Below are 16,807 nucleotides of genomic sequence, written 5' to 3'. Positions count from 1 at the left end.
GATTATATTTTCCTTCCACTGAACACAACTAGAAAAGTGCCTTTAATTGGCTTTAGCTTTTTTGCTTTGGCTTAAGTTTTAATCTTTTTAGAAATGGTATTATACATTTATACCATTCTTTCATTTCATCCTTGGTTATGTTATCCTTTCTATCCTTCCGTTTTTCTATACTGTAAATGTATGAACTTATAGGGAACTCTTTGTGTGGCCTCTTGAGTGTCTTTAGTTTCCTTTTCTCTTCTTGAATAGCATCATTGGTGACTGGCAGATACTGTTTTCAGAGTCTCTTAACATGTTGCCTCTTTCCCTTTTGGTGTTTCAGATCCAGAGATTATACTGAATCACTTGCAGTCTTCCTTCTTATCCTGAAGTTCTGTGTACTCTTCTGTGAGTGGCATTGTTCTTTTCAGGGCTTGCATAAATCAACTGAAAGACTACATAGTTACTTTCATTTATGGGTCCTAATACTCCTGCTTGCTAATCCAAACTTCCTTAGTGAATGGAATCAATTGCAGAGCTCTCAGAAAGCCTGCGGGGTCCCCAAGTAAATAATTTCAGTGTATTGCTTTTAGCCAAGAATAAGAGTTCCAGCAGATACCTGTATAGTTGAAGCTGTACTGTGTAACTATCTTCCTTCTGGCCAGGTTTGGTAATCTGTAATCTGACTTCTTCAAGTCTTACTAAAATTCAATTTAAAAAAATCCTATATTTTATACTAATCAAGTATATGTATATAAATAAGCTTTGGTAGTTTTGAGTCATAACTCTTTTACCTGCATCCATTAAAGCTAAACTTCCACCACATGCAGATGCCATAGAAGATGATCCTATGCAAAGAAAGAAATAAAAATACTTGCTTTAATACTGATTTTTGTTAAATGTAGAATATTGCTACTACTGGTTATTTACAAATACTCATTTATAATTTAAATTTATGATTTAAATATTCAATATTCTTTCCTTCCTTCTTAAAGTATTTAAGGCAACCTTTCCTAAACCACAAACTGCAGAGCTGCACAGTCCAATATGATAGCCATTAGCAACATGTGGCCACTAAATTTAAATTATTTGAAATAAATTCAGTCCCTCAGCTGGACAGCACAGAGAGGGAGAATTTCTGTCACTACAGAAAGTTCTACTGGACAGCAGTGCTAGAGATTCTGATTCTAAGAAACCTACCAGAAAAAACAGCATGCCTCTTCTGTTGCTTAATCAGAAGGCAGTTAAAGATACAGGGCTATAGCTCTCTCACTGGACCATAAGCTATAGCCTAGTCACACCCAGTAGAGAACAGAAAGTCTCTAGTTTAAATTCTGACCTTTGGTGTTTTTTTAAAAATATCTATGAACATCTGATCTATGTCTGCTACATGTTTGAGGACCACATGCTCTTTCTGCCTTTAATGATTATATCACCTTTCCTTGATCTGTGGACTGATTTTTAATTTAAATTTGACTTTTTGGGAATTCCCTGGCATTCCAGAGATTAGGACTCTGTGCTGTCTCACTGCCGAGGGCCTGGGATCAATCCCTGGGTGGGGAACTGAAATCCCACAAGCCGCACAGCCCTGCCAGAAAAAAAAAAAAAAAAAAAAAGAATTTCCTTTGAAACAAAAAATAAATTTGACCTTTTAGCCCAGTCTCTCTCTGTGATATCTACTTATATCTGTGATATATGACAGGTATTCCCTGCTTAATGGCTCACTATATATTTTTCCCTTCCTCTCTCCAAGCTGGCCTTGCTCTGTGGCTTGTTTATAAAAATAAAACAAATAACCCAAACTGGATCTATTGTAAAAGACACATAAAGAGAAATATTTGTTTTATATTATATTGTTTTCAAAAGAGCTCATTAGTGAAGAACAGAGATTCAGATAAGTATATGATTAAACACATTTTTCTCTTGCAGTGGGTTGGGTACTGTAGTAATAAATGTAATATAACATTATTTATGAAAAGCTAAAACTATAACAGGGAGTCTGTTCTTTTTGACTAGGAAAAATATATTTCAAAACCATACCATTTGACTCTAGTACTTCAGATGTGACTCTTATGGTGAAAGGAAAATCTTTAGGAATAACAGGATACAAAGCTCTCTCAGCAAGCGCACCTAAATCAGAATAGAAAATAATAAGCAAAAAAAATATGCTAAGTCTCTGTAAGAATACCATGTACATATACAGATTTGTACTTACCGTGCCCAAGTTCTCTTCTATTTACACCAGTGACTTTGCCAATTTCATTAGTTGCGTAGGGAGGAAACTTAAAAACAAAAACCACGTACATATACAAAGGACATGGAAAGATATCCCATATATATAATAAGTTACAAAACAGAATCTCATTTTTGTTAATAAAAAAAAAAGTACATTCATATACACACAGAAAATGTCTGGACATCTAAAACATATACCAAATTGCTAAAAGTAGCTATTTCTAGTGTTTATGTGACCTGCGGTGGGAAATGGATGGTTATGGGGATTTACACCACAAATTTCTATAATGTTTAAATTGCTAACAATAACAAAATACTTTACTTTTGTAATACAAGAAATGTACGTATTTTTAAAAAATGCACATTGAGGAAACAGATCTTTTTCAATAAGGGTATACCTTAGCCAGGGGTTGCAAACCATTTTATTTGATCAATATATCGTCTTAAAAGAATGTGAACTAGTTGCAGTCATTTAAAAAATTGAGAAATTTCCCATAAAATCTGGAATGTTTTTAAAAAGGAGAGATGGAACATGAATCTGATACAGCCTCTGGATCTAGCAGTCAATTTGCAGGAGACAGAAACAGAGAGGAACGTGCTGAACTGCACCATGAGTGCAATCAGCAGCACCCAGACTGTGGGGAGCACTACAGGTCAGATGGCTCTGCGGCCTCAACAGGGAGACTATAAAGAAAAGAATGTGATAGAGGAGAGACCTACAGATTAAAAGAGACAAAGAGATACCAAATTTTAAAAAAATGGACCAGACTACACTATAGTACCTAGGGATGTGCAATAAAAATCCAAGGAAGTGATTACTATAAAACTTAGGAGAGTAGTTATTTTCAGGGGAAGAAGGGTATTAAGACTGGGATGAAAAACATGGAGGAGCTTCTGGGGTGACTGGTAACATTCTATACTGTGACTTGGGTGGTGGTTACAAGGGTGTCTGCCTTATAAAAACCCATTAAGTCATCCTTTGTTTTATATGGTTTTCAGTATCTGTATTTTATGATAAAAAGGTTTTTAAAAAATGGGACAATACAGCAATAACAGCCCATATCTTTCTCCTGCCCCCGCCCTCACCTCTTTCCCTAATAATCAGCTAGAGCTGCATTTTTCACAGGTGCCCTTTTTTAAAGATTGCCATGTGCTCTTCAGCTCTTGACAAAGGATGTGCCTTATCAATTACTATTCCTCTGTGGCTTCTGTAGCATGTTTATATCCAAAACAGGATATTGGGACTTAAAACCTGTGAGAATCTCCAGGTTTATCGATATTTTTTTTACATGAAATGTTCTCTATTAACTATAGCAGATTCAACAAAACTGAGATGTTGGGATTCTGGGCAATCAACAATGGCCACTCAAAAGACCTGCTATGTTACACTAGCCTCCCAGCATGTATGCTTCAAATACTAAAACTAAAGTGCTATATGGTTGTGTTGTGTCTGGTCCCTTAGGATTACTTTTGAATAAAGTCAATCCCAAACTCAATTATATGTAATGATTTCATATAAAGTAGTTTAACATTAAATACCTCAGTTCTTTTACTACTAATCAAATGAGTAAAAATATGAACATTTAAATGAACTAAAAGGAGATGGTGATTTGTCAGTTGAGGTATTTGAAAAGCCCCACTTGTCTGAAACACATGTGAACAGTTACAACTCTTTCTTGACCAATACAGTACTCTCTACTATACTTTAACTTTTATGTATGACTCAGACAGAAAGCTGTTGGTTGGAAAGGTACTACCTGTCTCTCTAAATCCCTTCTGTAAGCAATAAAGTAACAGTGATAGACATATGATAAAACTAGCATAGTAAAATGTTAATGGTAGAACCTAGGTAGTAGATCTACTGATATCTACTGTAAAATTCTTTCAACTTTGCTGTATTCTGGAAATCTTTCATAATAAAATATTGGGGAAAAATTCATCTTACCTCATAGTGAAGCATGAAATTTTTATCTTTTATCCCACTGCAAACAAAAAGCATGATATTAAAAAAAAATCACACAGATACAGGTTTATTCAATAAACAACTAAAAAAGATGTAAGGGAGATTTAAGAAACAATTGGTTATTAAGGAGAGTTGGTCTGAAATTGAATACCAGAAGAATTAGAAGGATGAATGTCAGAAACAGTATTTTTTTCTGGGGCTTCTGAATGAATCCTACACAGATTTAAGAAAACAATTTTGCTTAAAATAAAGCACTTAGATATCCAGATTTGAATACTAAGACAACAGATGCATTTTAAAGCATTAATACATAGTGAGAATCCTAAATATAAACACATTACTTAAATCTCAGAGTTATGATCTTCCTCCCAGTCAAACATGTGAAATGGAGATCAGTAACTGAAATGATATAGCTGAGAGCAATCAGGAGATCTGACAAGCAAAGATTTTTTTCAGGGTTTGAAAAGAGAACTGTTATGACTGAATCTAGAATAATGGGGAGAATAAGCATGAGAAGGAACAAAATTTCTGGAAGGAGGAAACCAGATTTATTTTTAACTGAGGAAAAGACAAGCATATACAGGTTCTTGGCACAAACAGTGTCCCCTTTGAGTGGGATTACAAAAGGCACCTCTCGTACAGAGGATTTAGAAAGTCCTGGGCTAGGGCTGAATCTGCACAACCATAAATTACAGCCTTGGGGAAAGAAATTTAAAAACCAGACACCTTCAGAAGACTAAAGGAATCATAGGTTTAGGGGCTAGAGAGGAGGCGAGGGATCATTAGCCCAGTACCTGCACTTTATAAGATGAGGAAACCAAAGACCAGCGTGGTTCAGTGATGTGTATGCCCTTATAGACTTAGGACTAGAACACAGAGAGGTATGCTGGCCAAACCCAGTGCACACTCTTATGAAGCTGTGTTGCCTCCTAGAAGGAGTCAAAATGAAGAAGGATAGGGCAACCACGTTTTGGTCTAGATGGGAATTTAAAATACAAAAGTTTAAGAGCTCCCCCACCACAAAGAATTATGATTATGATGAACATACAAGTCTTATACATACAGCTGTTATTTTTATTAGGTACATGAAAAACAATTAGTGATGCTATCCTGAAGATACTGGGGATTATCGTCATCAGTTGGGCAGAAGGAAGAGGGAGGCAGAGTCCTTTGGTCTTCTGAGACCCTTAATAAAGGAAAGGGAAGCAACCCTGTTAGGCACTGAGGAAGATCTGTGGCTGTGAGTTCCAGAACTCTGATGCATAAATGCTGGTGGGGACTGTAATATAGATTCTCATCATCTAAAATTGATCAACGTGACTTTACTGCTGACTTTTTAGGAACAGTGGAGGAAAACCAAGTATTTTTTTTTTTAACACAAATTCAAATGTGCTTTGGGATTAGATAAGGTTTTTTCTCTTAACAACTTCCAGATTCTTTTTGGGAACTGGGATTCTTGCTCATTATTTATTTGCTCTGTTGTTTACAGTATTCAACAGAAAAACCTATCCATTCAAGATTACCCAGGAAATCTGTCCAGAGGAATGGTTTTAGAGATAATAAACTAAATGTACCCATATTAAAAAGAATTAAATGCTTTACCAAAACTTGTTCTAACAAATGAGTTAGGAGACAAATACAGCACAAAAAAACCCTTGAAATCACTATTATGTAAATAGAAAAATGAAGTACAGAGATACAGGTTTTAAGAATAATAATATACCACATGAATTATATATTGTAACATCATAACCCAAAAACATAACTTACTTTATAGCTGTTATAATTCGGTCTGATTTAATGCTGGATTCTAATGAATCAAATGTAACAGTACATAGCACCTAAAAAAGAAGAAATAAAATTCCTCAGGCTTACAACTACTGAGCCTGCGCGTCTGGAGCCTGTGCTCCGCAACAAGAGAGGCTGTGATAGTGAGAGGCCTGCGCACCACGATGAAGAGTGGCCCCCGCTTGCCACAACTAGAGAAAGCCCTCGCACAGAAACAAAGACCCAACACAGCAAAAATAAATAAACTCCTACCCCCAACATCTTTAAAAAAAAACAAAAATTCCTCAGGCTTTAATTTACTAACAACGAAGATGAAAACTAAAAACATTTGAAGAACCCACTTAGCTTTTAAAGAAATGAGATAAGTACATTCTATTCAAAGCTTGCCAAAGTACAGTAAACATTTATTCATTCCATAAACATTAGAAATTATATTACTTACACATTATAAATATTATGTGTAAATCTCAATAATCCAGAAGTCTAATATCACATAGACTACATATGTAAAGCACTAAGGAGTGCTGGGGGAGGAGGACAGGAAGAGGAATATTTTAAAACCTGACCCTAAAGGAATCCTCAATAAAGGTTCAGCCAATAAAACGATAACTGCTTAAAATTGGGGGAAAAAAAAAATAAGGTTAATCTAAGAAGACTGTAGGGACATAACATAATCCAGAGACTCTACAATGTATCATTCACAACATCCAGGATACAACCTACAAGAAAAAAAACAACAGAAAATGGGGCCCATTCTCAAGAGAAAAGAAAATGAATAGAGACTGACCCTGAGCTGATTCAGATGTTGGATTAACAGACAAGGATTTTCAATAGCTATCATAATTATATTCAAGGACATAAAAAAGAACCAATAGAAATTCTAGAACTGAAAAATAAATCATAATGGAAAGAAGATGGCAAGAGTCAGTGAACATGAAGATGGATTAGAAGAAATTGCCCACTCTACAGAACGAGGGAGGGAAAAAAGAACATAGCCCCCAGGACCTGTGGGACAATATCAAAAGGACTAAATATACGTACTTGCAACCCCAGAATGAGAGAAAAGAGAGAATAAGATAGAAAAAAAATTTGAAGAAATTACAGCTGAAATTTCTCAAGTTTGATGAAAGATACAAATTTATAGGTTTAAAGCTCAAGAAACTCTTAGTAGGACAAATAAAAGAGAACCACACTTTTCATAGTCATACTGCTGAAACCAAAGACAGAAAATCTTGAAAGCACCCAGTTGAAAACAAAAAATAACATACAGGGAACAATGACTTGAATGAGCCCTGATTTCTCATCAGAAAAAAAAGGAGAACAAAAAACCGTAGACCATTTCTTTAAGTTCTGAAAGAAGAAAGCATCAACCCAGAATCTATATTCTGGCAAAAGATTCTTTGTAAAAAGATAAAGACATTTTCAGATAAATGAAAAATAAGAATTTGTTATCAGAACATCCATAGGACAATACTAAATGAAGTCCTGTCAGATTGAAGCAAAATAATACTAAATGGAAACTTAGATATTCAGGAAGAAATAAAAAAGCATCAGAAATGGTAAATATGTGGGTCAATATAAAAGACTATCTTTTCCCTCTTCTTTAAGTATGTAACTGTTTAAAATAAAAGTTATAATGTTGCCTTGTGGAGTTACAACACATGTAGACGTAACTCATAAGACAACTACAGTATAAAGGATGGAAGGAGGGGCAAATGGACCTAAGTGGTTGCAAACTTTACTCATTTTGTGTGAAGTGAAAAAAATTAACTGTAAACAGGCTGTGAAAAGAATGTATACTGTATTCTCTGTAGTAACCAGTGTTAAAATAACACAGAGGTATAGCTAAAAAGCAAACAGACAAATTCAAATGGAGATCTAAAAAATATTCAATTAATCTAAAAAGGCAGAAAGAATAGAAAAACAAAACACAGAGGGGCTAAACAAAAACAAATAATAAAATGACAGACTAAACTCAAAAAATTAAATCGAACATTAATGGACTAAACACTCTAGTTAAAAGACAGATTGTCAGAAGGGCTAACAAAAGTATACAAAATTTAATAGTTATTTTTTAAAATTTTTATTAAAAGCCATAAAAGAAAACCCAAATCAAAGGAGCAGTAGACTATATTTACTGTAAAGACTGTGATTGAAATTGTAAAAATATCATGTTTTACTCATTCCGTAAATTTAGTGCAAAAACAATCTAAATCGTATTGGAAAGATTTTTTTCAGAACTTGATGTGATACTAAAATTTAAATGAAAGAACAAATGTAACAGAAGAGCTAAGACAATTTGGGGTGGGAAGAGAAGGAAGAATAAAAAGGGATTTGCCCCTCAGATTTTAAAATATATCCCAAAACTATAATAATTAAAACAGTCTGACACTGGCCCAGGTTAACTCACAGAACAATGGAAGAGAGTATAGTTCAAACATGTACTTATAAACTTTGAATATGATAAGGTAACATTACAAATCAATGGGAAAAAAATGAATTTTTAGTAAACAGTGTTGCAAAATTGGCTCACTCTGGAGAGTTCTACTTAATACCTTGTATAGGAATAAACTCCAAGATAGATTAATAGTCTAAATTTAATAGCTAAAACTAGAAAGTTAATAGAAGAAGTAGGTGCATAATTTTGTGACTTTGGGGTAAGGGAGGATTTCTTTAAGAAGACCTCAAAAGTAAAGATTTCGGGTTCACTGTAGACATATACAGGCATACCTCATTTTACTGCACTTCACTTTATTGTGTTTAACTTTTTAATTATTTGCAGATAATGCCTTTTTTACAAATTGAAGGTTTGTGGCAACCTTGTGTCAAGCAGGTCTATCAGCACCGTTTTTCCAACAGCATTTGCTCATTTTGTGTCTTTGTGTCACATTGTGATAATTCTCAAAATTTTCAAAACCTCACCAGCAAAAAGATTGTGACTTGCTGAAGGTTCAGATGATGGTTAGCATTTTTTAGCAATAAAGTATTTTTAAATTAAGGTTTGTCCATTGTTTTCTTAGATGTAATGTTATTGCCCACTTAATAGACTACAGTATAGTATAAAATATAAATTTTATATGCACTGGGAAATCAAAAAACTTGTGTGATTTGCTTTATTGTGATATTCACTTTATTGCAGTGGTTTGGAACTGAACTTGTAGTCTCTCCAAGGTATGCTTATAGTAGGCTACCACAAGCAAAGTTAAAAGACATATGGCAAAGAGGGAGATGATACATACAAATTATGTTTACTGAAAAGGATTAATATTTAAAACACATAAGAACTCAGTGAAAAACAGCAGGAAGGGCTTCCCTGGTGGCACAGTGGTTGAGAGTCTGCCTGCCGATGCAGGGGACACGGGTTCGTGCCCCAGTCCGGGAAGATCCCACATGCTGTGGAGCGGCTGGGCCCGTGAGCCATGGCCGCTGAGCCTGCGCGTCTGGAGCCTGTGCTCCACAACGGGAGAGGCCACAACAGTGAGAGGCCCACGTACAGGAAAAAAAAAAAAAACCAGCAGGAAAAAGACAGTAAACCATATTAAAAACAGAAAAAAAAAATTGGTCAAAGGATATGAGCAGATAATTCACAAAAGAGCAAACCTTAACTAGGGCTACCACTCTGCTCAACTCTAGGGACACTATCTTTGTGAAAAGAGTACCCTGGAGGTATGCAGCCCCCCAGGGTATGGTTTATACAGTTATCATGTTAATTGGCTAGAGATGTTCATTCCTCATCAGGAAACACAAATGAAAGCAATGACACACCACTTTGTACCCATTAGATGGGCAAACTTAGTGATTAACATAATTAAAATAAAGCATAATACCATACATGAAACAATGCATACACATATATGTTAAATATAAGGGAATAGGTAAAGGAAAAGAATAGGACTAAGGTTCAGGCTAAATGGAGAAAAAAAGTGAGGGCCTGGCCATAGACCAACAATGCCAATATGTCATAAACTGAGGAGTATGAGTGACTTAATTTTGTGTACTTAAGATTAAAAGAAAAATGTAATAAAAATACCAGATAATTCTAGAAAATGCAAACTAATTTACAGTGACAAAAGCAGATCAGTAGTTGCCTAAGGACAGGGAGGGAAGCAGGAAGAAGAGACTATAGAAAGGCAGGAGGAAACTCTTGGGGACGACTGATATGTTCATTATCTTGACTGTTAAACATTTTTTAAAAATCAAAGTACTCTGAATAGATAATATATTCCATATGCTAAAAACCTACATAATGTACTTCTATTAGAACTAATTAAGCAATCCTGTATTGGCAAATAATTGTAGCTTTTTACATATATTACCTGTGTTTGTCCCCTTTGAAATAATGATGATCCATGAAGAATTTTAAACATATCTACCTCACAATTTATATTCCTAAGTGAAGTCAAATCTCGACCATCACACCTACAGTAATAAAGGAAATAATTAAGAAAAGCGGTGTTGGAAGTCAGAAAAATCACACATTATCTTTTGAATCCTACCAGAAAGTTCTCAACTTGAACTGCATGTCATAACTGCCTGTAGAACTTTAAAAAAATAATATAGATACCTGGGCCCCATCTTAAGTCCCACTGAATCAGAATTTCAAGGGTTGTGACCCATACACTTATATTGTTAAAAAGCTCTGCAGGTAATTCTAACATGCAGTCACAGCTGTGAAGCAATGCTCTATACGAGGCCCACAGAGAGATGAACACATCTACCCAATGCACACACTCTTCAACAGGTATCCATTTATAAAATAAACATTATATAATTCTTTCCTGTTACTTGAAAAAAAAAGTCTCTTGCTTTGAGCAATTTGCCACTTTTGAGGAAACCTGCCTTCAATTCCATCAAAAAAGGATATGTTTACCTTTTGTATTCATTCAAAATAATACTTCTAAAAACATCCTTTGCAGCAACATTGAAGGATTCTATTATTTCATAGGAATCAACTTCTGGAAATTTTTCTATAGAAGAAAAGACAAACCAAAACAAAGATTTTCTCTTTCTGGAAGATAAGATTTCTCTTAAGTTCACAGTATCAAATAAATTAACTATGGAAGTAAGCCAAGGGAGTTGACTCTGAACATTTAGTCCTCAAAGTAGATAAATTAAATGTTTTTAAGTAGGAGAGACACAAGATTATGCCTCAAATGCACTGTTAATGGGAACTTAGTTTGCTTTCTACCAGAACAATAGTGCTTTGAAATCAGCTTTCTATTACATTGTTATCTGACAAATCTAGCCCACCATATCATGAGAAGGTTTAACTGATATTTTTAAGAGCAGCCTCCTTAACTGCTTTGCCTTAGGATCTTTTTATCTTGGTCCACAAATAGAGGAATATTTTTTTTTTATATTTTACAGATCCCTACCGACTAGTTTTTAGTTAACATTTATCAAGTTCTTTCATAACCCAGGTAATTTACATGTTTTTTTTAAATGCCTTTAATCTTTATAGGAATTTATGAAGTAAATTCTATTACTATTATCCCCATTCTACAGAAGAAAAAAACAGGCCTAAAGAGGAGGAGTAAATTGCCTGAGATCACTCAGGTAGTAACTGACAGCTGTAACCTGAATACAGATTTGTCGGCCTAGGCTTATGCTTTTAAATGTTCAGCTACTTTATCTTACCAATTGATTTATGCCAAGTTTTAAGCACTGTTCTCTTAAGCAACTGGTTTATTAAATATAACTTTAAAGTAACCAGAACACAAGAAGTGGCCACAGAGAGATATATTAAGAATTGTGTCTTCATCAGGCAAGAATAATTTTAAATATTATATTTTAATATGAATTTTTATGCTTTAACTGAGTTGCACTTGGAGACAAAAATAATTAGTAACAAAACATTTAAAATATCCTATGAACCCAGAGGGTCATGAAGGTATTCTATTATGTATTAAGACAAACACAAAATCACTTTTCTTTTTAAATAAGGCAACAGGTGTTATACAGCTTCTCTCTCTTTTTTTTTTATGATTAGCTCTTTTATTGTAAATTGTTTAAGAAATTATTTCCCAGGTCAAAGTTATAAAGATATTAACCTGTATTCTGTACTAAATGCTTCAAAGTTTTTTTTTCAAAGTTTTTTTTTTAATTCAAACAAAGTCACAAAAATTATAATCATCGTCATCAGTTCACTCAGTCCCATGTAATTTTTTTTTCATCTTGATCTTTTGTTAGCACTTTTATGAATTCATCAGTTTTCCATTAGAGTTCTGAAAATGCTTATTCATTCAGTTCAACAACTTCTAATTCTTAATAGGATGAAATATAGTGAGAAAAGACCAAACTTTTTCAATGGCAATTATAGGTAATGGCCTTAATATCAAGGCTAGCAGCAGATTTTTGTCTTAAAATAAGATACTCAGGTGAAAGAATATTTGTCTGTTAGCAGAAAAATTAACGAGAACTATATGTCATGCCTGGTACACATTCAGTTTGTGATTGATATTAAAACAATCAAATCCTTTGTTTAATAATTTTTAGAGAGCAAGATTCTCTAAAATCTAAATTTTACAATTCCACATGTTAATAATAACATCAGTTAACACTTACTGAACACTTGCTATGTGCCAGGCGCAGATGTAAATGACTTATTCATTCAATCCCCACAAACCATGTATTATTAGTATTGCAGTTTTACAAATTAAGAACAAGAATTTTAAAGAATATCTTTTAGATTTTCATGACAGGATACAACGATACCCATTTTGGAGTATGAGAGTTTGATCCAGAAAAGGTCAGGAATACCTCACATTCAGCATTTATTGGTGCCCACTCTATGTCAGGTGCAGTTCTTACCCATTTATAGAGGTCAATTTAACAGTAACCTTGGGATGTATCATTATTTTAAGTTTACCAAAGATAAAACTAAGGAGTAATGAGAATAACCAATTTGTTCAAGGTCTCACAACTGAAACTTTAAAATCTATTATTTCCTTTAAATATTTTTTAAACTAAAAAAAAAAAAAATTACCTTTTAGTTGTTCCTCTGTATCTAATCTAATCTTGTTAACGGCTTCATCTCTGGAAATCTAAAAGAAAGTTGAGGTTCAGTTATTATATTTAACATTTCTATTTTTTAAATTATTATACAATTAACACATTGTAATAGTAATCAGATTTCTCTCTCATGGTAACATTCTTTAAAATATTGAAACTGGTTATTGATTTGTAGGGAATATTACCTGTTTAATTCATTTAAATATATTTCCACACTTCCCTAAAAGTTTTCCCTAAAACTTCCTTCCCAACAAAAGGAGAATGGAGAAGCAAACAGCTAGGCTTTTATTTAGCTTTCTGTTTAGAGATTTTTCATAAAAATAGGACAAATATTCATAAACAAAACTGTGTAAGCTATGACAAAAAAGAATTCCCAGAACAATTACATAAACAAAATTCAGGTATACCTACTTTATCATTCAGGTATACCTACTTTATCATGTTCATGATCTGTAAAAACCACGTAGAGTTTTTCCATGGCGAGTCTATTTTAAGCACAAAATAAATGTCAGCATATTTGGAAACACTAGGCAGTGTCTATTATAAACAAAACTGAAATATTTAATAATAAGCTAAAATATTTAACATTTCATAAAGAATTTAAAATATGTATTTATTGCTCTATAACACTGCTAATCTGTTTACTATTTATAATATGATACGAAACACAAATTTCTGTCTCCTCACATCTTAAGGGAATCACACACATGCCCCCCCTTCTTCATTGTTCAATTAATTTCACCTTAGATTTTTCTCTTTCTCTCTGCTCAGTCTCTCTCATATGACCAGTTGTTTTTTCCTGTTCTACGTGTTTTGGCTGTTATTGCAGGCAACGCTTTTGTTGGGGACAGTGTATATAACTCTTTAATCTCTGAGTAATGGCTGTGAGACTCATACTAATGGAGATATTAACTTTTTCAATTTATTTCAAATAAAGTGAAATAATTTTCTGGTCATTCATTCATAATTTACTGAGTGCTTATGTGCAGGCACTATTATAAGGACTGGGCATATAGTGGTGATTGTATTTCTTTTCAAGAACCTCAACAGTTTCCTTAGATATTCAAATATCTTATGCTTTATATACTCTTTTTCCTTGACACAGAGAGATATGAGGATGATCTGAATCTTCACCAGTAAGCTCACTCTCCCCTTTCCTTTGAGATTCAAACTTAGGCCCTTCAAGAGGGATGTGGGTTTATCCTTTTTAAAGCATTAGACTGGTATTTATGGCAATGACTCTTAAAATAGAAGGGTGCTATTTAAGAAGTAATGCATGGACAATGCTTCCGTGAGAAGTTTTTTCTGAGAGGAAATTAAATCTGGTGACACTTTCATATTTTCTTTTGTACAGATGTTCTTACTTATGAGCGTGTTTCACAATCTCTGGCAAAGGAACAAATAACTTCTGAGGTGTCCTCTTGGTAACACCAATTTCTTTTACCAACTGCTGGATGCCCTGAATTATTTGTTGTGTATATTTTACTCCCACTTTGATAGCATGGCAAAAGTCCTGCTGTAAAATATTCTCTGCAGAGGCTTCCAACATGACTAAAAAAAAAAAGAAAGAACAAAAAGCACTGCCATTGAACCTTTTACCAATATAGCATTTTCAAATACCATGACATGACATAAATACTACAGATGAATTTTATTAATCCTTTTTGATTTCTTTCCTCAGAATCAACATAATTCCAAAATATAAACAGTAGTAAATGAATAAAGAAACCTTGATATTTGAAGTGGTTTATATTCTTCATAAATTTAATGAGAGATTTCTCATAAAAAATGAAATGGAAAATAAACTACGCACACAATTTTTTTATAACAGCTTTATAAGATATAATTCAAATACCATAAAATTCCATCTTTTAAATGTGTACAATTGCATCTTTTTTTAAAATGTATTTAAAATGAAATTTTATAATATCAGCACAATAGGTGGCCAATAAATGTTTCCTGTTTAACAATATTTGATGTGACTTCCCACTTAATTTGGTCATTGTCACATTGTCTAATTCTTGCACAGGTAGGGAAATCTTTGTAGTGATACTGTTTCAAGTAAGCCAACTAGAGAACCCTAGCTACTACCATAAAAAGGTTGTTTTTATAGTTCTGTAACAGTAAAACTCCTGTGTAAAGCAGGGAATCTCCAAAGTAAGGCTTCTAGCATGGTACCTAGCTAAAATCTACTATTCAGCTTTGGCTTTGGTTTCTACAAGGCTGAATAGACTCCTGCCAACTTGTGTGCCATTTCTGGCATTCCTCAACTTGTCCAAAGTCAAAGATCATGTAATACATAGTTGCCATCATAACTAATATGTTTAACCACATAATGTTGTCATTAAGATTTATTATTGCCTAAAAAGTCACTTCTAAGGCTTCTAGGCATAATGGAGAATGAAAAAAAATCTACTTATATGCTTCATATGTTGGAATTCCATCAGTCAATTGAAGCAGACCTGTGAAAGTGTAACAAAAGATATAACACTTGTGTCATTGGTGTCCTGGAAAGAGAGGAGAAAAAGATGGCAGGGCTGAAAAGTACTGGGAAAAAAAAATAGCTGGAAACTCCCCAAATTTGGCAGAGACATAAACCTGCATATTCAAGAAGCTGAATAAACCCTACATAGGATGACCCAAAGAAAGACACATCATAATTAAACTTCTGATAACCAAAGACAAAGAAAAAAATCTTGAAACCAGCCAGAGAAAAATGACCATACCCATATGGGAAAAGCAAACAACAGATTTATCATCAGAAACCATGGAGGCCAGAAGGAAGAGGCATAATATTTTTCAGGTGCTGAAAGAAAAGAACTGTCATCCCAGAATCCTATACCCAGTGAAGATATTTAGGAATGAAGGAGAAATCAAGACTCTTAGATGAAGGAGAAAGAAGAAAATGTGTCACCCTAAAATGGCTAAGGAAAGTTCTCTAAACAGAAAGCAAACAATAAAGGAAGAAACCATGTTAAGAACATGTTAAGCAGAAATATTGGTAAGTACAATATACTTTCCTTCTCCGGAATTTTCTAAACTGATGGTTGAAGCAAAAGCAAAAACTGTGACACTTCCCTATTGTGGTTCTAAATGTAGATAAACATAAACGAATATACATGGGGGAGGGTAAAGGGAGGTAAGGTTTCAGTTCTTCACTTGAGGCATGAAGATGCTTCCTCTGATACCATGATATGGAGATGGTTATATCCTTTTTCTTATCTGTATTCCCATGACCTCTCACTTTCAAAGAATTAAATTGGAAATTTAAAAACATGCATTTAGAGCTTCCCTGGTGGCATAGTGGTTAAGAATCTGCCTGCCAATGCAGGGGACATGGGTTTAAGCCTTGGTCCGGTAAGATCCCACATGCTGCGGAGCAACTAAGCCTGTGCACCACAACTACTGAGCCTGCGCTCTAGAGCCCATGAATCACAATTACTGAACCCATGTGCCACAACTACTGTAGCCCGCGCACCTAGAGCCCATCCTCTGCAACAAGAGAAGCCACCGCAATGAGAAGCCTGCACACCTCAACAAAGAGTAGCTCCCGCTTGCCGCAATGAGAGAAAGCCCGTGAGCAGCAACAAAGACCCAACACAGCCATAAATAAATAAATAAACAAATTTTTAAAAAATTTAAAAAAAAAACATGCCTTTTAAAAATATTTATTTATTTATTTGGCTGCAACCAGGTCTTAGTTGTGGTATGTGTGATCTTTTCTAGTTGCGGCACATGGGATCTTTTTTTTTAAGTTGCAGCACACAGGATCTTCATTGCAGTGTGCGGGATCTTTGTTGCGGCATGCATGCAGGATCTAGTTCCCTGACC

General features: G+C 34.2%; 1 protein-coding gene and 1 long non-coding RNA gene across 3 annotated transcripts in view; one reads left to right on the top strand and one right to left on the bottom strand.

The window, feature by feature from the left end:
- The window catches only part of LOC114900671, a 191,808-nt gene that overhangs the window by 21,833 nt on the left and 153,168 nt on the right, over positions 1 to 16,807 (top strand). The window lies entirely within an intron of this gene.
- The window catches only part of PNPT1 (polyribonucleotide nucleotidyltransferase 1), a 40,851-nt gene that overhangs the window by 11,881 nt on the left and 12,163 nt on the right, over positions 1 to 16,807 (bottom strand). Inside the window, exons 9-18 of the mRNA XM_029231999.1 lie at positions 14,341 to 14,527; positions 13,410 to 13,461; positions 12,951 to 13,008; positions 10,836 to 10,932; positions 10,282 to 10,384; positions 5,948 to 6,018; positions 4,160 to 4,196; positions 2,195 to 2,261; positions 2,020 to 2,109; positions 774 to 827 (exon numbers count right to left, since the gene is read on the bottom strand). Coding sequence (XP_029087832.1) covers positions 774 to 827; positions 2,020 to 2,109; positions 2,195 to 2,261; positions 4,160 to 4,196; positions 5,948 to 6,018; positions 10,282 to 10,384; positions 10,836 to 10,932; positions 12,951 to 13,008; positions 13,410 to 13,461; positions 14,341 to 14,527 — 816 coding nt within the window. The remainder of the gene's footprint in view (positions 1 to 773; positions 828 to 2,019; positions 2,110 to 2,194; positions 2,262 to 4,159; positions 4,197 to 5,947; positions 6,019 to 10,281; positions 10,385 to 10,835; positions 10,933 to 12,950; positions 13,009 to 13,409; positions 13,462 to 14,340; positions 14,528 to 16,807) is intronic.

This window comes from Monodon monoceros, unplaced genomic scaffold, assembly GCF_005190385.1.
Source record: "Monodon monoceros isolate NGI ecotype Baffin Bay Population unplaced genomic scaffold, NGI_Narwhal_1 Super_Scaffold_19, whole genome shotgun sequence".
Classification (NCBI taxonomy): Eukaryota; Metazoa; Chordata; class Mammalia; order Artiodactyla; family Monodontidae; genus Monodon; species Monodon monoceros.
Note: the sequence above shows the minus strand (reverse complement) of the source record. Positions and strands in the feature narration are given on the sequence as shown.